This window comes from Lampetra planeri, chromosome 50 (assembly GCF_965212315.1).
Source record: "Lampetra planeri chromosome 50, kcLamPlan1.2.h2, whole genome shotgun sequence".
Taxonomy (NCBI): Eukaryota; Metazoa; Chordata; class Hyperoartia; order Petromyzontiformes; family Petromyzontidae; genus Lampetra; species Lampetra planeri.
In genome coordinates this window covers 6,562,629-6,579,761 of record NC_136156.1, presented here as the reverse complement: position 1 = coordinate 6,579,761, position 17,133 = coordinate 6,562,629, and the positions used below count along the sequence as shown (strand labels likewise).

The 17,133-nt window shown below is 44.9% G+C and overlaps 1 protein-coding gene across 5 annotated transcripts in view; it reads right to left on the bottom strand.

Annotated features, from left to right (window-relative positions):
• Positions 1-1,081: 1,081 nt before the first annotated feature.
• Positions 1,082-17,133, bottom strand: part of LOC144734115 (interferon lambda receptor 1-like) — a 37,650-nt gene continuing 21,598 nt past the window's right edge. For all 5 annotated transcript variants that reach the window (XM_078616181.1, XM_078616179.1, XM_078616178.1 and 2 more), the window contains 6 exons: positions 11,649-11,769; positions 10,570-10,754; positions 9,986-10,131; positions 8,093-8,267; positions 4,358-4,524; positions 1,082-3,492 (listed from right to left, as the gene is read on the bottom strand). In XM_078616181.1, coding sequence (XP_078472307.1) covers positions 3,364-3,492; positions 4,358-4,524; positions 8,093-8,267; positions 9,986-10,131; positions 10,570-10,754; positions 11,649-11,769 — 923 coding nt within the window. In that variant the 3' untranslated portion in view covers positions 1,082-3,363. The remainder of the gene's footprint in view (positions 3,493-4,357; positions 4,525-8,092; positions 8,268-9,985; positions 10,132-10,569; positions 10,755-11,648; positions 11,770-17,133) is intronic.

Sequence of the window (17,133 nt, the reverse complement as noted above, 5' to 3'; positions counted from 1 at the left end):
ATAATACACCACACATGCTGTGTCGGTGTAATTAGAGGCATGCATGCAGGCAGACATGCATAGACCAATGCCTTATTACGAACGATACATGCATAGGGTTCACAACAAATTCCTGCCGAGGGAGCTGGTCGGAACGTTGGGTTGCTAATCCCGTGGGCTGGTGTAACCAGGAGGTTCCTACCAGTATAACACTGTATTTGTAGGGGTGTTACGGGTGGGCAAACAAACGCACAAGGGGTGGTTGCGCCCGCACACATAAGAGTGCCTACATCCACGTCCGCAACGGTTAGCCCTGGGGGCCTGTGGTGGCGCTGTGATCTCCCACAGCCCCACCCCTCGGGGGGGAATTGCTATATAAGGCAGGGAGCCGGTGGGCTCGAGGTCGAGTGTCGCAGCTTAACCAGCGAAGATCGAAGGCCAGCAGAATAGGCCCTGGGACTCCCCTGGCTCGCTGTCCTTCTAAGGACCGACCAGGGCAAGCCAGTGGCGCGGCCTTGTAAGAGCCGGTCTGGTTGGCTAAGGGTGCCGAGATCCGAGCTTGACCAGGGCCAGATCAGCTAGCCTCCCCTAACTCTCTAGTCGGGCTTGCGCTAAGGGTGTCTATGTTAGACGGGTGAAGGGGCCGCTACCCCTTAAAGAGCTGTATTATTCCCCCGGTGTGTAAATAAATAAGTGTGCCTCCGACTACGTCGTCTACGTCTCCTTGAACTCACTACATATGTAGGCTTACAATAGCAAAATATCAATTTTCTTGCTACCCCAATAGATGAAAATTAATTAAAGGCGCAGTCCCTGAAATGTCTTGCTTATGCCACTGCCAGCAGAAGGGGCCTCCACTGGAGACAGCGCCTGAGAACCCCTCCGAGGAGGGGCGGGACTTTGGCCTACTCTTCCACACTGGGAGTCGTCTTACAAGAGATGGGAGTACCAACGCTCTACCCTCGCCACACGCGATCTGCCGATAGGCTGTGGTGTAAACATTTCTATCGCTGGGTTGCCAGACAGCGTTTGGCGGGGGGGAAATAAAAAATTTTTTTTGCATCGTTGTTTCAACTGCCGAGCAGAGAGATCGAAGCAAATGCAGTGTGCCAGCATGCCCGCAAACCGAACCCAATGCAGTCACTTTATTTCACCTGCTCACATCCAATACACTGGACAGGGATTCACATTGACAACATTAGATTGTTCATTGCAACAATCAAGTAAAAAAATGTACAGGTCACGCAACGGACTTGGCCAAGTGCAGTATGCGACACGCATTTACGGTATTTTATTGTGTGCAAAGAAGTTGAACATTCAAAGTTCACGGATGCGAGATCCAGTGTTTATACGAAAGCATGGAGGAATTCAAAGCTAAACAGGATATTGGAATAATCTATATTACAAACGAATTTTAAGAAACGGATTCCATCCTCTTAACCGAAACCCGCCCCCCCCATTTCATCATGAATAAATAAGAGGGGTTCCCCCACTACTGTTTAATATTTCATTAGGATAGTGGTTAACGCATTTCAAACCAAGGCAGTAGAGTCTTCAGGTGGTCAAACACCCAAGTCAACATAAGTCCACTTTATAATGTAATTGAGTGGTGAAGGTCAACTTTCTGACAAGTGACTTTTAAGATCATGTGACATCATTAGCGAGGGTTACGCAGTGATACGACATGAAGTACATATTACCTGCATCGATAATTGGACCAGAAACACGGTCGAAAAAATGGGGCAAAAACTCCATAAGAGTTTTTTTGGGATAAAAACTGTTAAGTGCACATAAGAAGCATGGGGAGGTGCATGGTTGCAATTACGCTGAGAGACAGAGGACCACACGGACAGAACACAAATCTATGTCTCATAAAGGCAGGCGGATCGCTATGTCCATGCATTTTCCAAAAAGAGTGATCAAACGGGCTGGATAGCAATTTAAATTACACTCCACGTGTTGATGTTAAATGCGCGACACCGATTCTAAACGGTCACTCGTGTTGCCTCGTTTTTGCATTGTAGCACAACTCTCAAACCCACACGCTCCAATAAACCGCCAACAAGTTCTATCATTTCGCAAATTAACCGTAGCTCACGACTCCTCCCAACATCTGCGGGACACTTTGATCCAGAAATCGTCCGTGAATCGCGGATTTCTGGATCTCTTCCGATGAGGGCTTCATTGTTAAGCGCTTCGCATTGCCAAGGGGCCGCTGGCTTCCATCCAATCCATCCAAATTCGCACTGTGAAGTGTTTGAATAGCCTAGCTGCAGGTAAAATCGCGGAGCTGCAGATAGCAACGGAGGCGAACATTATTTGCCTTTGTTTGACAAGGTAGGGAAGATGGTGAATTATGTTACAAAAACGATTTTAATAAATGGTTAAAACCGGAAGTATCTTACGCGAAGTTCTTGAATAATAATTGCATGAACAGAGATAAATGTGAGGAAGCCCATAATCGCTGATATCTTTGAGAAAGGACATGGCACAGAGAAAGACTTGGATACCGAGTCTCAAAAGTGCACTAACATCCTTTAGCATTGGCCGATGTGTCAGAATTGGCTCAATTTGGGTCTTGAAAAAAAAAGTATGACATCGAAATCCGCAAATTTATCGTGGATTCATGATTCATGGAGTAACTAATCAGGTGATGGATTAACAGAGTCACGTGGCTAATTACTCCTGTAATCCACTGCTCACCGCATTGGCGCCGATTTTTTTTTTAAGATTCCCAGAATAACTTCTGTGGTGGCGTGCCATGGATTACAGGATGCGCGGTGACACGGTCGCCACGCATCAAGGCGGATAATTGGAATTTTGCTGTATTCATTTCTTAGAACATGTAATCATTAACAACTCTTTTGTCCAGTGTAAACACAAATACTGTACACGCATCATAAAAATTACACAAGTACTTTGAGACTCCGCGCGTGAACAACCAGGAAATTCTGAAATATTAACAAAATATATGTACGTGTAATATATACATAATTTAAAAAGGTACTGCAAAATTGGTTGTTTCCAATGCTTAAAACATGTCTTGTTAACCTCAGCAGGCCAATATTATAATATGTACGACGTTTGGGCCAACAGGCCTTTCTTCATCGGTTTGATTAATTTTGAATGATCCGTAAGAGTTGAATTAACCAACATTTCTGCTGATCCAGTTTTAAAAACAGCAACGAGACGTGGAGTCATCATTGATAGATAAGGAGACAAAATCAGCATTGTGACGAAGGCTCATAATGCAGCATTTGTACAAGAGTGGGAGACATAACCCTAAACTTGTCTGTCAGTTCAAAAGTGTCTCTAAATGCATTACACGTCAGTGATGGCAAAATGTTTTTGAATTAAAAAAAACAACAGAAAGGAATTTAGAAGCTATGATTGTAGGCCTAACCCGTTGACAATGTAGTCGTCTTCCACGTCGTCACACATGACTTCAACAGTGCTGCAGATGTTCACTTCTTTAATCACATCTTTATCAGAGGTGAGTAGAAACGTTCCATTCTGCAAGCAACACACGACAGCTGATGTCAAGAGTAACGAGGCCAGACACTAATGGTGGTAACAGAAAAACCTTTTACCCGTGGCACACAACGGGGAAGGGGGTAGAGTCAATGGATATAACATATGGAAAAAAAATAGAAAGTAATCGGCAAAGGAAGGGATTCCATGACAAGATAGACCCCAAAACAAAGAGGGCACAGCTCAAGATGAGCAGCAGGAAGAAAAAAGGAACGCTGGGCAGACAAGTCCCCTCCAAGCTCTGCAGTCCTCTATATAACAAACATTTTTTCTATTTTACCAGCTAAGGCCCACGGAGCTGTATAGCTCTTTGTCAGAAGCGACCTGGCCACAATTGATAGCTCAACCAAGTAAGTGGCTAATCATGTGGACATTTATTGCAGGCAAAAATATTCTAAATATATTTTGGGGTTATCAGCACAATTAACAAATGTTCACGTGTGGGAAGAAACCGGAGCACCTGGAGAAAAGACACGCAAACAATGCCAAGGTTGAGGCGTTGACAGATGTTACTGCACTCCATCTTATTTTTGGTGATATGTGGCAAATGTTAACAGGTAGATGAAACCAAACAACACTCTTACCTATTCTTGGGTCTTTCGGTAAAGTCACGTAGATAGGTTCAAAGAAAATAACAAAAAATAACAAAAAACTACGACGTTTCGATCGCAACACAAGCGGTCGTCTTCTTTTTTTTTCCTGAAGACGACCGCTTGTGTTGCGATCGAAACGTCGTAGTTTTTTTTGTTATTTCCTTTGAACCTATCTACGTGACTTTACCGAAAGACCCAAGAAAATTAATTGCTGCAGTCACGAAAGCTTTTAAGTCAAGATTTAACACTCTTACCTGTTTGGAAGGTATGCCACAGAGAGTTTTAGGAAGCGGCATATCCACTACAAAGACGTAGCGAGCCATTTTAAAGATCTTATGTCCCAGTAGCAACAGCGTGAACACGACGGCAAATGAAACGATCACCGACACCAGGAAGGTGGTGAAAACCATCCACTTGGACGCTGCCAAGAGAAAGTTTGTTCAGAGACAAATACAAATCACGTGGAACTACAGGAACAATAAGTAATATTTTTAAAACAACTTTTTAAAAACACGCTTTCATGAAATGTACCGTACTCGTAATGGCAAAGCTCCACGACTCCAGGAAGCGGCCCCGAAGCTTGCCATAACGTAAGGGGCCGTGGTGATTTACAGCCAACGTTAGTTGAGCGTGGACAATTAGACCCAAGCCGAAACATAACATATAAAAAAGATGGTTTAATGTTTGTTATTTTTAATGTTAGAATATAGTATTGTCATCAGTATGACATAAGTATACCAAGTTTGCAGTCGATAGCACATTGGGAAGTGGGTTAAAATTGAGTTGAGGATACGACAACAACAACAGAGTGAGTTAAATAAAAGCGTGTAAAAAGCACTCAGCATTTGTGCATTATGCAAAACCCATCATCAGATCCTGATGAACTGCGCGGTTGTCCTCTGTTCTTCGGTCAACCTCAAAATAAATGTAAGCACGTGGCCTGACTTGACAGGCAGAAGTGAGATGGAGACTGGAAACAGGAGACCAGTTTCGTCCATATTAGGACTCATCGGTCTACTCTTGAGTGTTGCACAAAATCCTCAGACGAGGCTGGCTCCAAAGTGCCACATCACAGGCGACGACCACTGCGTATCACGTGCTTTTAGCTATAGGACTCCGGACATACGCGTACGTGCGTTAAGATTCGCCACAACATGACAATATAACGTGGCGAAAAATGTTATCCCCGTGTTCAATCCCGACCATGACGCCTGTATATCTGGAATTCACGTGTTCTCTCTCCCAATGGGTCACGTTTATTTTTCTCCGGATTCCTCCGAGTTTTAGCCTCCACATTTAGAGTATGCATCAATATTATTTGGTTGATAACATAACTTCCCATATGATGATGTCAGTCATTTCAATGAGCTATCATGCGTTGATCAGGTCACCTCTTAAAAAAATTGCTTATAGCTCAGCGGACTTGACCTGGTAAATAAAATAGGGGGAAAAAATCTCTAGTTTTAAGGTACCAAACCTTTTGAAAATATCGTCATATGTGATAATTGTTGCTCATTTAATACTTTCTAAATTACATTTGTAACATTACCTGATGAAAATGTTATGAAATAAGAAACTCTGTCATTAGAGTTGTTATCCATTACACTGCATTTTGCTAAATGTTTGTTGGAGTGCGATGGCAAATGATACGCCATCGTTTTGGCAGTCCAGTAAATTACGTAAACTATTTTGTGATGCTTCTGCGTTGCCAGTGGTGCACAAGCACAAATAACAACACTAACACTCATTTTATTTTGCCAGGTAAGGCCTAATGAGCTATCACAAATCATAGCTCAACGACGTGGCTTATCACGTGGAAAATTATGGCAGCCCAACACTCTAAATCCACGCGACCATGGGGAGAGAGACATTCAAACTCCAAATATACAGCAGGCGTCAAGGTTGGGATTGAACCCATGACCTCCTGTATACCAGGCGAGGGAGTTAACATCTTGCCATCGTGGCAAGAGCTAAAAAAAATCACATTTGTCAACAATACCGTGGCCTTAAAAGGAAAAATATGTTAATAGGTGATGTTTTGGGCAACAGTCCTAACATGAAGAATGTGCCATGTAGAAGGGCCATGGCCCAAGGCATTGCCTATTACTGGTAGGAACCTCCTGGTTACACCAGCCCACAGGGGATTATTGTGTCCATCTGTCCGTTGTGCAGGGAGGGGCTGGGTGGGGAGGGGAGGGTGGGGAGGGGCTGGGTGGGGAGGGTGGGGCTGGGTGGGGAGGGTGGAGAGGGGCTGGGTGGGGAGGGTGGGGCTGGATGGGGGGTGGGAGGGGTGGGGCTTGGTGGGGAGGGGCTGGTCACCCCGTGGTGCCCTTATAAAACTCAATGTTTAACCTACTCACGCAGGCTTGTGCCCGCCCTCACAGTCGGGCATATTTGTGGAATACACCACGCCGCCGTTGACCCTGGCCATTGACCGAGTAACCCAACGTTCCTACCAGCTCCCTCTGCAGGAATGTGTTATATAGTCATACCTGTCAACCCATACGGTTTACCCGTATTTTTGTGCAGGGAAATTTTATTCTCAGGTCCATACAGCATATAGCTGTTTCAATACGGGCAACATGTTTTTGTCTATTTGTTTGTGTTTCTCCCTTGTGATGGGACTTTCTAGGATGAACGTTGAGATTTATAAAGGGCTCGGGTGACCAATGAGGTCTGAATTGGTCTGTAATAAGGTAGGGCGCTGATAAGGGGTTGACAGATATGTATAGTTCGCTATTTAAGGCGACGCACAGTGTTCGTGACAAATGTGTTTAGCTTTTCGTTAAAACTATTCGATTATTTTGCGTGTAACTTGACAGCGTGTGCGTTATACGCATTGCGGACTGCAAATGTGGAGTGATTATAGGCGGACAATTTTCAGGGCTTTGCAGAGTGAACTGCCGTGGAAGAACCTTGACGCAATCTTTATTTGTACCAGACGTACAGCGAAGAGCAATTCATTAAAGTCTAAAGCTATGGGAATACAGATATTGCGATCGTCATATAGCGAGATCTAATATCGTATTGCGAAAGATGATATGGCAATGTGAGTGCACGCACACTGGGCATGCAACTACACACACAGGTGCACCCCTTTACACCAAAGCTCTTCACTAATTTTCAGACATCATCAGTGTGAGGGCCGCCACACATGTGAAACCATTGGGGGTTTGACAGCACGATGATGATGATGATGGGGGGGTGTTGTCACTCTCTGTGTATTGTCGGCGCCCCGCACGTCAGGAGCCGCACTAAAGGACACCAGGGGGCCACGGGCCTTGGAATGAAGACCACTACCTGACACACATCGGGTTAGACAATCCCCTATGTTACAGACGCATAGCCATTAATTAGCTTTAATTAACCAGGATGGTGGTTTCCTGTTGTGACTTAGTCCCCCTTTTCTTTACCCCTATACAGCCCCATCCCACCAAAGAAAATCCCATACCCGTTAAGTTCGTACCTGTCTAAACTATTTTTGGAGAATGAGTAAACACGTGGGTCCCCCCCCCCCACTACTGTACGAGTGTGATAGCGATATCATCATTCTTCACCCAGCCCCACCATTTACCCTCCCACCCACCCCCCGCCCCGACACCCAATTCCCCTCCTGAGTGGAAACTTGAAATTCCGGTTGGCGCTTTCAAACCTTTTTAAATCCTTTATATTAAGTTCGCTTGTTTGCTTAGGACCGTGCAAATCTTTCGGTCGTTTTTAAACCCACTTCCCGTAATCCAATCGAGCTGACATTTTCCACACAGACTCGTTGTGCGTGACAATTAATGTTCGTGAAAATTTTTTTCCAAAATTTGACACTTTTTAGGACAAAAATATTATATTTAATTACCAATTTCTTAATGGTGCAATGCAATCATCTGACCCATAGGTGGCAGCCATCTCAAGCCAGAGGACGAGAGGACTCTAGCCGCCACGCATATAAAGGATTTATAGTGAAAAACTTAGTTTTTACGGGTTATATTTATTACCTTTCTCCTTTTCGGTCGTGCGGCACACTTGCTGGGACACGGCACTGAGCTTGTCCTGATTATACACTTTCATTACAATTTGGCCCGTAAAGCAGTACTCAGTGTTGTATTTGAGATTGCTGAAGTCCATGCTGGCGGTCTCGGGCGTGTAGTACTCGCACTGCTGCTGATGCTCCTGACAGTGACACAAAAATAATCACAAGACACACAAAGACAAAGAGCTGTTAGCGAGGAGCACCTATGAAAGCTGGCACGGCACACGAGAGGGTGGGTGGTCAGCACCACTGAGGACCGCCTTTGTCTCCCCAGTGGCGATTTCTTCACACACCGCACCAGCTACTCATTTGAGGCTGAGTTGACCTAGAGGAGGCCCATGACCGGTTCAGATAATCGCAACTGGTGTTGGTTCGCTAGGTTAGTAGCGCAGCACGCTAACCGTTACACTATCACTCCCCACACACACACGCGCGCATGCTATTTAGAAACAACAGCCAAAACCGTTCTAGTTTGGTACGTTTCTTTGTGTAGTGAGTAGCTCTCGATGCTCAGTAGTTAAGTGAGGCTTTTAGGGCTTTCGCGACCAATATATTTCATGATAAAGGTTTTTTTTTTTTGGGGGTTATATCGCGTAAATATCAATGTGTCGTTAACTGACCTCCGCCCGCCACAGCCAATTCGTAAGGTTTTGTCAAGTAAACAAAACGTGCCAATTAGTTACTACTGCAGCACACCGCTGTGTTGGGAGAGTAATCCGACAACAATATTCACACTCTGAGTACGTTTCCCTGGTAATTACAACCAGCTTCATCGGGCAATTTCCCATGTTCGCATTGCATGGCTATCACTCACTCCCCATTCATTCAATCCATTAATCAGCATTGACTGTCATCAATTTCGCTTTCACCGATTTCGCATCATGACAGATTCGCCCCCAATTGCTTCATCTATTTTTATTCACCTCATCACCATTACGTTCACACCAGTGGCGGCTCCTGCAAAATCTCTCAGGGGGGGCAAATGTCTGGATGATTGATAAGGATAAGGTCCACCCATGCAATGGATAAATTAACAGCTTAAGCATGTAAAGGCAACTTCACTTCTTTAATATTAATGAAAAATAAAGTGATTCTTACAATACATCTTGTTTGTTTCTATACTCACTATTATTACAATCCACTCAGTTTCTTTTATTAAAGATTCCACTAGGTGGCGACAAATAATATTGTTGACTGAAACGTGCTTACGTATGATGACGTAAGCACGTTAGTGCGAGCCCTCCCGGAAGCCATAGAGAATGCATTGGAGCGCCCGCCGTTCGAAAAAAAAAACATCTTTGAATGTAAGTCTATGGGAACACTGGGCGATTCTCAGCCAGAGTGAAATCGCCCAAAAAGAGGCGGTACTCCACAGAACGTGACATGACGCTGATTGGACTATATCCAGAGGCACGGTAACGGCTAGCGTAACTCTGTGGTTGAATGACATTGGTGGTGCGTCGCCCAATCGCCCTAATGAAGAAACCGCCCCTGGTTCACACGTTGTTCCATTCCTAATTCTCTGTAAAGTGCCTTGGTCAGGGCGCTATATAAATTCCGTTAAGATGTCTTCTGACCCCCCAATTAATCGACCCCTAACATTTTTGTCCTTTGCATATTCATTTCTGTTTTAAATCAACCTTCAAAAAAACATTAGGTTTTAGATAATTTAATTGGGGTCACATGACATGTGGATCACCCTGCAGAACACGCACCCTCCAAGATCTGTCCTGACAGCATCCCTATATCTGGCCCAAAGTCTCCTCTGGCTCATCAGACACGTGGCCACCATGCATCTTCACATCCTAATGCCGTTCATATACCCCCATAGCAAAGGGGGAGGGGACCGTTTACTCACCTGAATGCCCACACACAACGTAACGTTGTAAATGAGAGGTTGGTACAATAATGTAATGTCCTCTCCATGTAACTTTGGGGGCGACATCGCCATGTTGATGTAGTTTCTGACGACGTAGAGGTCAATGTAAGGAGCTTCTATCTGCGCTGTTGGATAAAATTCAGCATGGTTATTCAAGCAGAATTTCACTTAAGTGTCACACACGGCAATAAGGCAAACATACTTCACCAGGATCTGTCATCAAACTAAAACTAAACCTATTTTTTATTTTACCAGGTAAGGCCCACTGAGTTGTAAAGCTCTTTTTCAGAAGCGACCTGGCCACAAATGGTAGCACAACGAAGTGGCTTATCGCGTGGACATTGAAAGCAGTGAAATACTCTGAGAGCTTGTTTCTAAACATGGAGGGGAAAAACCGGAAGATCCGGAAATAAATCTGCACGGCCTCGGAGAGAACACGCAAACTCCAATATACAGGCGTAAGGGTCGGGGTCGAACCCACGCCCTCCTGTATACCAGGCGAGGGAGGTAAACATCCCGACACCATGGCACCCCTATCTTTCGCGCCCAGGTAAGTGACTTACTGTCAGTTAGAACTGAGATCTCTTCCAAGTCGGCACACGCCAAGGCGCTCGGGGTCCAAGCGCAGACTTCGATGTCGTAGTGCGCATATATGGAGAGGGCATCTGTGAGGTTGCAACTCAACTTGCTGGTCCTGTTGCAGCCGTCCATGACGAGCATCGTCTCATTATGATCTTTCTCGTAACTTCTGCTCACACAAAGGCACACACATTTCGTCCATCGGTTGATGACAATAGCCGCACAACGATCTTGTCGTACGTATTTACACATTTCAGCCTCGGCAGCCGGGTATGAGGTCGTGTGTGTGCCGTGTCTGGACTTTGTCATCATCATCATCATCAGCACGGTCAAGCCACGGCTGAAGGCCTCCCCCACCAAGCCGTTCCTTTGCCAGCACTCCGTCATTATCTTCGACTATCGGCCATCGTGCCTTCTAGCCGTGACGTGTCCTGCCCATGCAGACTTCTCTCAATGGTTCAAACGACGTCATCAATCTCGATTCACAAGCTCATTACTTTAGAACTGCTTTTTGTGTTTAGTTTGTTGTAATTCCCCCGCACCTCCGATTAGCAAAGTTGGCTATGTACGGTGCGAAAGAAGTTAAACATGCACACATAAAACCAATGTGCATTTCTCAAATCCATGTCTGCTCTCTGTCAATGTAACTTCTGTCTGTCGATATAATTCTGAAGACGCATCTCTTCACGGTTCTTTGCATGGTTTAAAAAATATTTTTAGAGCGTTTGTAATGACCCCTGGTTCTGAACCAACCGTACACATGTACGTATGACACTTTTCCAGGAGGGTCCTGCCACGTTTGTCGCAGTAAAGGGGGGCGACGTTGCTCGGTGTGCGATCCCACTTGAGTAATTTTCAGTGTAATTTTCTTCTCCGTTATACGGAATGCAGTGAACCCATGCCTTTGGTTGCCTCAATCGTTTCACACCACTGCCGTTGTTCTCTTTGGCACTCGTTTTCTTTTTACGTACGCACGTTGATCTACTTTCGCACGGATGTTGAACTTCTTTCGCACCGTACGAAGCCAACCATGTTAATCGGGGGTGTCCTTGTCCTGACTTACCCTCTGTAATGCACCAAGTAGAGCTGATCAGCTGGCGCCCCATTGCCCGGTTTCCAGCTCACCGATGTGAATAAATTTACCGACCTCAGCACAACGTCACGCGGGCGGGCCAGAGGCCATTCTGAAACAGACCCCACCCCCCCAAAAAGGCAACATTTTTGTTAAGCTACGGAACATGAGGCTGGAAACTCAATTCCAGGAAGTTTAAAAGTTTAACAAATAACAAAAAATATCCCAGAGCCCTGTTGTGTAAAAACACAACAGAATTCGCGGAGCCATTAATCAATTCAAATGCATTATTCCGCGCACGACGACGCATGCACCCCCCCCCCTCCCCCCCGATGAATGCGTGCGAGAAGCACGCTTCCAGAAAATTTCGTCATCACATTTGGGCTGGGCTGTACGAACAGGACTCAGCGCGTGTGGGAAACAATATAAATGAGAGCGTAAAAAAGAGAGAGACGAAAATATGATCGCTTCTTGAATTAAATTGCGACCCTGAATTGTGACACAATGAACAACGTGGGAGGGTGGGGGCAGGGGGAGGGCGGCAGCACGCGTGAGGCAGTAAACAACACATCATTAATCCACTGCTAAATGAAGGCCTCTCCATGATGGTGTGTCGGCCATCGTGGGGGTTGTTCAACCGTACTTTACCACAATGGTCAATATTCTGGTTTGTAACGTGAAGCGGACTCAAGGGTGAGCTAAGGGGAGCCGAAGTGGTTCAGGTGTTGGCCGCTACTGGCGTTAGACGTGGCCAAGAATCGAATCCTGGTTGTTGTTTATTCGAGTGCAGTGCAGCCGTACTGTTTTGTTCACGTTACTGCAAAGAAAATGATCAACAGAAAGGACATCTCGCAGTCATCCTTTATAACCGGCTAAGAGTCTATTAATATAACAAACTTATATTTCAGAGGTGCAAAAAAAAGTGCAAAAATTAGGTCCATAAAATAAGAGAGTAGACATACAAGACACATTACAAAAACAAGTTTGTGCTGTCCGAGTAGAGAATCTAAAAGGCTTGCTCAAGGTTGACACGGAGAGAGAATGGATTTGAAATATAGTCGCAAGAGAGCTTTGTGAGAGGCGATGTATCCACATGTATGCATCGCTTCAACACGAATGGGGATTTGCATAGAACATGCAAAACTTTGACAAAATACTGCTTCAGTATTGCACCCTTCACGGCAAGTGCACGGCTTCGTGGTTGAGTAGGAAACATTGTAGCAATGTCCGTGTACATTGAGTCCACTGCTGGATGAGAGCCTCCCCTGTGCCGTGCGGGTCAGAGCGCTACTGAATCCTACGCCGCGCTTTTCCTGCACGGGTTGGCAAAGGCTCGGGCAGCGCAGACGTGGGAGCATAGGATCACAGTACAACAGCCGATTGTGCAGCGATGCGCCGCTCACAACGTGGCGCCACCCTGCGGCGAACCACCTACGTTAACCTGGGATAACCTGGTGCGCGTGATGGTTGCCCAATTCGTGGGCTGTCCAGGGTAATGCCGCTCCAGCTGATGCAAAAGCAGCGCGGGTGGGTGCATTCTGGGGGATTCCGTCAAAGGCAGTACAAGAACAAGGTGTACACGTATTGTATGGCTTTGCCTATACTGTATTAAAATCTATATTTGAATGTTTGCCGCTGTGAACACAGTACATGAAAAGCAGCTGTTACCCTTACGTGGGAAAAAAAAATCTGCATTGCAGGAAGGTTCCCGTTGACTAGAGGGGTTTTTGTGTGATTCCTCATGATGCATTAAGCAAGCGGGCAACTCCATCACGGTGAAAAAACCAATCTTTGGATACATGGCGTTGTCTTCATATTATCTGCAGGAAAGAAAAAAAAACTACACACCTCTTCCTGTGACTGCTACCTACCATAAGCCGCCCAATACGTGTGTTCATCCGGCTAAAACGACTATAGTCGGCCGGCTCCGCCAATTTAAACGAGCGGGGCGTCGTTTCGAAAGCTCGCGAACGTTTAATTTGTACGGCGACGAGGCGAAACACGCCGAGAGCTCCGGCTCAATTGAGCTGCGGCGTTTTGAAAAGGCACGGCGCAGGACACCAATCTCGCTTTAAAATCTTGTGTCAGATAGGCGTGCACAGATAGGAATGTACAGATAGGCATGTACAATCGGGGCAAGGGGTGCGAATGTGAGGAGGCAGAGGTCATGCAAAACTTAGCCAGCGTCCGGCTCATCTGCAATAGCCTTGAGTATTATCTACGGGACTTTTTTGCCAGCATCCAAGTTTCGCCTTTTGGCGTTCTCTGGTCTAACACTGATGAGACAAGGCCACGAATAAGTAATATTTTAAAAAAACTTTTTAAAAAACACGCTTTAATGAAATGTACCCGACTAGTAATGGAAGAACTCCACGACTCCAGGAAGTGGTCACCAAGCTTGCCATAACGTAAGGGGCCATGGTGATTTACAGCCAACGTTAGTTGAGCGTGGACAATTAGACCCAAGCCGAAACATAACATCTAAAAAAGAAAAAAAATGATATTGTCATCAGTATGACATAAGTATACCAAGTTTGCAGTCGATACCACATTGGGAAGTGGGTTAAAATCGAGTTACAAGATTTGAGGATACAACGACAACAACAACAGACAGAGTGAGTTAAATAAAAGCGTGTAAAATAAAATATTTAAAAATACTTTAAAACACGCTTTAATGAAATGTACTATCCGAGCTGCCCCTCCCCCTGCCCCCTTCCCCCATCGCCCCTCCCCTCCTTCCACATCCCCCGCCCCTGGACGTGGCTCCCCGAGGCTTGCCGTGACGTAAGGGACCACGTGGTGATTTACAGACAACAACGTGAATTGAGCGTGGACAATTAGAGCCGTTAAAAAGATTGCTAAAAATATATATTTTTAATTTTTAATGATAGAATATAGCAGAGGTGTGGACTCGAGTCATGTGACTTGGACTCGAGTCAGACTCGAGTCATGAATTTGATGACTTGCGACTCGACTTGGACTTGCATAACAATGACTTTGTCCCACCTATGAGATGTGGACTCGAGTCATGTGACTTGGACTCGAGTCAGACTCGAGTCATGAATTTGATGACTTGCGACTCGACTTGGACTTGCATAACAATGACTTTGTCCCACCTCTGGAATATAGTATTGTCATCAGTATGACATAGCTATACGAAGTTTGCAGTCGATACATTGGGAATACGGTTGAAATTGAGTTACAAGATTTTTGGATACAACACATACAGGAAGTTAAATAAAAGCGTGTAAAAAGTTTTAAAAATATGTTTTGGATTTTGTATGATATAATATCGTGTTGTCATCAGTGTGAGATACCTATACCAAGTTTGCAGTCGATAGCACATTGGGAAGTGTGTAAAAATTGATTTACAAGATTTCTTTTTAGAGGATACAGCAGACGAAGTGAGTTAAATAAAAGCGTGTAAATAAAATTAACCCGTAAAAACAAAGTTTTTCACTATAACTCCTTTATATGCGTGGCATCGGTTTTATTTTATTATTCATTTCTGTTTTTCTTGAGTAAGAGTTTCATTTTTATCACATTGGTATTTTAAATTAAATATTTAAAAAAAAATCCTAAAAAGTGGAAAATTTTGGAAAAAATTTTTCACGAAAATAAATTGTCACGCACAACGAGTGTGTGTGCAAAATGTCAGCTCGATTGGATCACGGGAAGTGGGTTAAAAAACGACCGAAAAATTTGCACGGTCGTAAGCGCGCAAGCAAGTGAACTTAATATAAAGGATTTAAAAAAGGCTGTCTCTGGTGTAGACCAGTTTCAAAGACGATGCATATATCAGAACGTGTGTGCATGTTTTGCCACAACTATGTGTGGCTCATGCAGACTTGATGCCTTGCAAAAGGTACCTATTTTGTATTCGAACATCTTAACACCGGCTTCATTGCACAGAAATAGTAAAACCTACTCCGATTTTTTCATCACCCTTCAGTATGCCGTGCATCGTCTTGGGGGCTCTCAACGGAGGAACACGTAACGAGAAAGAAAGGGGCACTTATTGTGGAATAACTTCCAAGCACTTGGTGAATGTGTTGAGGAGTAGTGAGTGACGTCATGTCACGCTCGCCTCCGGTACGGTGAAGGGATGTCCCCCTGGGGTATATAAGGGGGGACCCGTGACGCCAAGGGGGTCGTCGTGGGAGTCCGGGAAAGGTGAAGGCTAGGAGTGGAACCCAGGGTAGGGGAATCTAACAAGGGGACTAAGACTGGCTCTGTTCCCGACTGACCGAAGTTGGATCATCCCTCGGCCAGTCAAGGAGAAGAGCCTGGATAGTTAAGGGGGTATTAGGGATTCCCAGTACCCTTCCCTGGGGGGGGGGGGGGATAGAATAGCCAGAAGTGTCGGTCGGAGCAATAACGAGTTAGGCATAAAGCCTCAAAATAAACCTTGGCGTCAGCCCTTCTGAAGATCTGTCTCCGCGTCATACTTTGCACCACAACGAATATTAAAACCACCACGGATATCCCACGACCAGCTCAGCACTGTCTAAGGAACACATATCCACGGTGGAAAGATGATTTATATAAACAAAAGGAAGGAGCAGCAATGGGCTATCCTTTGTACATAGCAGACTTTGAAGCAATAGCTTAAAGCACACGAAACCCCTCTGTTTGGTTGGATATGTGGATGACACATTATTGGGCTGGCCACAGGGTATAGATAGACTTCATGTATTTCTAAATCTACTGAGCTCGCAAAACCCGTCCATCCAGTTCACGATTGGCAGTGGAGGTTCAATGTCTCGATATTCTGCTTGGGCGTGGCCGAAACGGTAAAATAACACCGAGTACTGTAAATGGAAAGAAAACGCACACTGACGCCTATCACCCCCCCCCCCCGCATAGAAATCCTCTCTCATCAAGACGCTCATACATCGGGATAAGAAAGTGTCAGATGGTGAAAGCCTGAGGAGTGAGATTAAACATGTTAAAGAAGCGTGAACGGTTACAATGATGCACAAATCAACAGGGCACTGAATGCTAAAACCAAATAAAATAGCAGAAGCATTGAAACTGATCAAGCAATTAAAACTATTAAAATAGCTTACATTGCGGAAGTAACTGATAAACTAGCCAGATTTTTGGAAAAACATCACATCCGAGTGAGATTTGGCACGGTACATTAAATGCAAAAGCTAATGTCTGTTACTAAAGATGTATTACCGAAGCTATCAACAGAAGGTGTGTACCGGATTAATTGCTCCTGTGGAAAATGCTATTTTGGTTCGACAGGATGAATGATCAGCACGAGACGAAAAGAACACGAAAGGAACATTAAATAAATACTCCCAAATACAATTGTCGGCAGTGGCAGGACACACGTGCTAACAAGGACACTCAAACGATTTTGATAATGTTGAAGTTCTGTGCAAAACTAGCTACTACTGACCAAGACTAATTAGATAATCTATAAACATTATTGTAACCATGTCTGATAGCTACAGGCTTCGTGCTG